The sequence below is a fragment of the Papaver somniferum genome, chromosome 10 (genome assembly GCF_003573695.1).
Source record: "Papaver somniferum cultivar HN1 chromosome 10, ASM357369v1, whole genome shotgun sequence".
In the NCBI taxonomy this organism is placed as follows: domain Eukaryota; kingdom Viridiplantae; phylum Streptophyta; class Magnoliopsida; order Ranunculales; family Papaveraceae; genus Papaver; species Papaver somniferum.
Window position 1 is genome coordinate 2,990,873 of NC_039367.1, and position 6,007 is coordinate 2,996,879.

The 6,007-nt window shown below is 37.6% G+C and overlaps 1 protein-coding gene across 1 annotated transcript in view; it reads right to left on the reverse strand.

Annotated features, from left to right (window-relative positions):
* Window positions 1-3,745: 3,745 nt before the first annotated feature.
* LOC113318561 overlaps window positions 3,746-6,007 on the reverse strand; it is a 4,378-nt gene continuing 2,116 nt past the window's right edge. The window contains exons 2-3 of the mRNA XM_026566741.1: window positions 4,819-5,638; window positions 3,746-4,040 (exon numbers count right to left, since the gene is read on the reverse strand). Coding sequence (XP_026422526.1) covers window positions 4,820-5,638 — 819 coding nt within the window. The 3' untranslated portion in view covers window positions 3,746-4,040; window position 4,819. The remainder of the gene's footprint in view (window positions 4,041-4,818; window positions 5,639-6,007) is intronic.

The following is a 6,007-nucleotide window of genomic DNA, read 5'->3' on the forward strand; positions in this document are numbered from 1 at the left end:
CAGTGATATATGTATGCCTCTGGTAATAGTCCATGGTCATGGGTTCTTCTTGTTTATGGCATTCCTTGTAGTTAAAAATATTTGGGTGCCATCTCCCAGTCTTCTTTTTATTGACGAAACTGGGAAAGAGCTTAGGTGCACTTACTTTGAAACCATGGATTCTGCTTCTTTAGTGAATTTCTGACTGCACTCGTAAGAGCATTAACTTGAATCTATACTTAGCTGCTGTTTTTGCGTTTGTAGGGGATCAATTGCCGTGCATCACAACTCATTTCTGATAGCAGAATAAGCAGCATCTGAACTGATTGGAAAGAGTGAAAAATGGAACGAGTTTCTGTTGAACACCATGTTTCTCAACAAATCTGCAGGTGAGCATAAATCCCGTTACTCTTCCAAGCTACAATACACCCAAATATCAATCTTTATTCACTATTCAAGATATAATGAACATAATTTTATTATGAAGATGATGTTATTATTGAATACAAACCCTAACTTAGAACTCACACAACTTTCTCTCGAGGATAACACTTAGACTAGAAAATAACTCCACCCCTTTTACGTTCCTCCCTTGCCCACTTATGTCGGCATTACATAATGGATGACAACTAATTTACATATTGGTTTACCGCTGATAAAGCCTCCTTTCTCGGTCGGCAAACCTTAGGCGATGTTGTCTCCCACCACCACACTGATACTAACAAGTCAGATTTCTTCTGACGGGCAGTGTCACGCTTTCCATGTGAACCTTATCCCCTTCTTTGCACGATATATGTACTTAGTTAACATTATCTTCGCCTAGCAATGCTTCTTCGTGATTCAACTTGCTTTCGCGGTTTACTTCCATCGCAAGGGTATCTGTCGCTTTCATCATCTTTTTGATGTCATCGCTTACCTCAATGGCGACCAGTTAGGATTATGTTCTCATGCTTGCTGGGAATTCCTCTCAGGGTTATTTGGTGCTCTTAGGTTAGTCCACGTAGTGAAGCCATATTTTGTATCCACACCAAAAATGCATTAATAAGAGATCCATTTAATACGATTGATTTTATTTATATCAGCCCATCATCGACCTTGTTGATTTTCTTTTGTTATTTCCTAACAAAGAGGCGACAATTAATCTCTTGTGATCTTCACATAATTCTCTGGAATGTGTGGATTTTCTAATCCACTGGTACCAAACTACCAATTTCTTTGTGTAGATATCCTCTTTACAAATAGTATATCGGTATAAAACCAGTTATTTTCGGTTTTTGTTGTCAAGTCTTCCTATAAAAGATAATCTCTTACTATGTATTCGAATACATTGGGGAAGATTGCTCAAAACCGTAACTAGGGATTTTCATATTTTCACAAGTATGAGAAGAAGGAAATCAAGAACTAATTCCGGTAATAAACGGATCAGAATTGAAGATATGGATGAAATCAAATTTCCTAACTGTATTGATAACAAGCATGAACTTACAAGGTTCGTTGACAACTCTTGTTTTAGGAAGTATGAAACACTGAAGGGAATGGATTTCACAACTGAAAAGAAATTTAATCATGATGTCCGAAATAAGGACTATGTAAAGTTTGTTCAAGAGCGGAACTGGGAAATCTTTTCGATCTTGAAGAATATTCACCTGATATGGTAAGAGTTTTCTATGCCAATATTCACAATATTGATCACAAAAAACTTAGCTTTGTGACCCTTGTTGGTAGAGAAATTTGTTGTGTTGATCGAAAGACTATTTCTAATGCTATTAAGTACAACAAGGAAAGTAATCACATGATTACCAGAGTTGAAGTTGATCACGATACCATTTCAACATATCTTATTGGAAAGAAGGCTGCATGGAAAAATGACAAACTACCAACAAAAAACATTCCCCTTCATCTTAGGGTTTTCGGCAAACTTGCTTTAGCAACCATTTTTGCAAGTACAAGAGATAAATCAGTCTGGGATAAGACGTTTGCAGAATTTATCTACTTTCTGCTAAAAGAGGATACTCAAATAGATCTTTGCGGCATCATTTTCAGTCAAATGATGAAGATATCAGATTCTATCTCATCATCTGGTATCAAGAGGAATCTAGGTTTTCCATGCATCATTACCAAAATCTGCGAATCAGTCGGAGGAGAAGATTTTGAAGATAGATTGAGCATTAATGCTGTGAATAATAAGATTATAAGTAAATTAACTGGGATACAAACCCACTATGATGTTGTTGGAAGAATTTCACCAAATTCTTACAAGAAGATGCTTCTTACTCACCTTGAAAGTATAGGTAAACAACTTGACTGTTTTCAGAAACAGGTGGACTTTACTGCTCGAAAAGACATAGTGCGAAACCTTCCTCTTATGTGATTCTTTACTCTCGACACCAGAAGAAGATTTAGAGGTTATTCTAAGAGCACTTAGAGAAGAACTTTTCCTGCAACAGTATGGGAATTGGGTTAGCCAAAAGTAACAGTTGTAATCAATAAATCATGATAGAAGAAAACAAACTTTGATTCGGGATTCATGATGATAAAATAGTAGCAGGTAGCAGAAGTAAAACAGCAGCAACAGCAGCAAAAAGGAACAACAGCGGCAAGAGAGAATAGAAGAAAAGTGTAGACGATGAAAAAAAGAGGAAAGGATTATTTTCCACGAAGAATCAATAAATAGGTAAAAGAATGTGACCGGTTGCAAACGGTTGAACCAGTAAAAAGGAAAAAAATCGATACGTGTAAATAGATAAACTTGGATTTCGGAAAATTGTCGGAAAAGTAAAATGTGAAAAGACAAGCATATGCGATAATATAGGGTGGAAGTTTCTCATATCGCTCACTCTGTAAATAAGCAAAATGAGAAAGAGGCAAAATGTAGGAGTGAAATATCGCACATGTTAGTAAGCATGCGAAGTAAAGACTATATAACTTAAACGAGGGAGATCGCACACAACAAGGTTGAGATGACGCACCGGATGATGTCAGCAAAGTCACGAGTAAAGTGTGGAGATCTGTGCGAAGTATAGTCTGTGTGAGAACGAGTGATTATATATGAGCGAATGTATCGCATAGAGATTCCGAAAATAAAGGATCTCTTAGCTGTCATCCACAATGTAAGATCTTATATAAAGAGGAGATATTATCACTTGGAGGGAGTTCTTTTGGTGAGTGTTAGATAAGAAATCAGAAGAGAGAAAGTAAATCTAGGAGCAAGTAAGATTGTTATAATACTTGTATCCAACTTGTAAACCGACTTAAGTCTTGATAATCAATGAAGAGCTTAATAATGATTACCTAATATTGATTATAGTTATAGGATGTGGTTGTGAGGAAACTTGCAACTACAGTAATTTCCAACACCTTAAACCTTAATTTGATGTGAAAATTTAGATGAGATTTTTCGTCCAAGATTTTCAACAATTGGACATGGATCTCTTTTCTTAAATGTGCAACTGGCACAGATGGAAACTTGCTATAAATAGAAACTGGAAATAAAGCAAGTGCAACTCAAGGCTGCAGGCTCTGTGTTGTTGTGAAACTACAATCTGGTGCGTTCTACAATTACTCCTATCATCAAAGTCATATTGTTCTTCCCTAGTATGGAGAGATTTTGCATCTCCCACCATCAAGAACTAAGACAACATTTGTCACAATATGTATTGTTGAACTGGATGAATAATCCCATAGCTGCATGACACATATGTCCATACTGGACAGCCACAATTCAACACGGATGACTAAAGCCAACATTCATGTCATGCACTTTATGTAACAAACACGGATGTCTAATTAGCAATTAACGTATTGACAACACTAAGAACAGACACCTCAGTGATAAGTCGATGGACAGTCATGTGGAACGGTCTCAAAAACAATATATAGTTATCAGTAAGGGTGGGGGGTAATATATGGAACAGTGGGGTTTTTCTTTGTACTCAAACTTTTTCACAACTTAGCATCTAAGTTCTTTTCACAAGTCCAACAGTAAATGGACACTTCTGCTTCTCTGACTTCGCAATACTGGCTACTCCCTCCATCAAGCATAAGTGTATGACCTTTCGCACCTTAAGAAGACAAACGACAATGTAATTAGAAAGACTAAACTATTATATTACTAAAACACAATGGTCAATGTCTCACAGTGCCAACAAACAAACAGCGGAAACATCCAGCACATGTTATCCTTGCATTTCAAAAAACAAGCAAAGACATCCATTGAGCATTGTCAAGATTTCACTAAGGAAAAGGCTCCAAACTGCAAAATTACATATAAACAGTTCGTCCCAAGTATAGTGATACTTTCACATCTTCACTTTAAAAGAATTCAAACTGAATCAGGTTTAAAGACCTTGCAAGAGCTCCACATAAATGGCATGACAGTTCACTATATCACAAATTTTGCAACGAGGCAGATCCCAAACTAGAAACACATTTCAACTTAGCAAACAAACAAGGATAATCAAGTTCACTAATTGTGATATTTGGGTATGCACCAAACATTCATCATCAAAATTATAATCTTCTAAAATCAGCTGCCTCAGATTCTTCCAGTAATCTTGGTTCACTATTCTGAAGAGCGTTGATGATGATCCCAGTTCATAGTAATCCAATATCTTAAAATTCAGAAAGTCGTATATAATTTCACTGTCTAGTGGTGCCACTGAACGGATCCAATATCTAAAAATTAAAGAAAGAACTACCTAAATGTACATGACACTATAAGCTTAAAGGGCTGCTGGTTATGTTCTAAGATAAGCAATGAAAGCCGGTTGGTCACACAAACACAGAACAACAGAAAAAAGAATTCACAGAACTCGCACAGTGAAATGGGAAAATTCTTACCTCACAACAGCTCCTTGACTCCAGTCCGTATCTCCATCAACAACTTCTTTGTTGAGTTGCGATTAGTCTTGATCTGACGCTTCATGATCTCGTAGTTCTGGTCGCACTTATTTTCAGCTTCAGTCACTCTTAACAACAATGATCTGATGCTTGCCGCTCTAGTGACTGCAGTTTGTTGTTGCTCTGACTGAGTCTGGGTTTGTGGATCCACACCAGTTTTCCTCGAGTTTTGCACAATAGTAGGCTCAGAGGTGTTGGCTAGCAAATTTGCTGTAATCTCACCAGTCTTTGGAAGTTCGAGAGGTACCCGACCAGTTGAAGAAATTGGGGTAGTATCAGAAGCCTTTGAATGAGACCGAAGTACCCGTTCAGTAGAAATTGTTGCTTTAGAAGGAAATGTTGGTGTCCTACCAGTTGCCTTGGAGTCGTTGCGGCGTACCGGAGCAGGAGGATTAGAAGAAGTAGAACCAGCATTGCTGGCTAGCAAATTTGCTGTAGTCTCAGCAATCTTTGGAAGATCGAGAGGTTCCCGGCCAGTAGAAGAAATTGTGGTAGTATCAGAAGTCTTTGAATGCGATCGAAGTACCCCTTCAGTAGAAATTGTTGCTTTAGAATGAAACGTTGGTGTACTACCAGCTGCCTTGTAGTCGTTGCGGCGTACCGGAGCAGGAGGAGGATTAGAAGAAGTAGAACCAACATCCTTGTCAGGGATGAAGACCAAACCAAATTTTGCAGGTTTGTAATCATCGGGATAATCGCATTCTCCAAAGAAGGGTTTCGAGTCGCAAAACCACTCAATATCAGCAAATTCTTCAGGTTCCTACAACAAATAAAGGACAATGAAACTAAAAAACCAATCTTCAAACATGAAAAAAGATGTCTTTTTTACTTCAAAAACTTGAGGTTGGGACTGATTGTTTTTCATTCTGATTTGATGAAAGAAACTGACATCTCTATATAGATCGTGAGACAAACAACGCCAATATGAGAAGGGTATCAATGCTTGTTGCAGATCTATGAGGAGATTTTCAGTTTGAATAACCAAACCAGAGAAGAGAAAAAAAAAACTGAAAAAGATGAAGACTTTAGGGTTTGTTTCTTCCTCTCTCCAGACACTTCTTATATCGGATAGGATGTCTCGCCCCACGTGGTGGCTAACCAATCAGTGACGTACACGTTTACTTTTTTT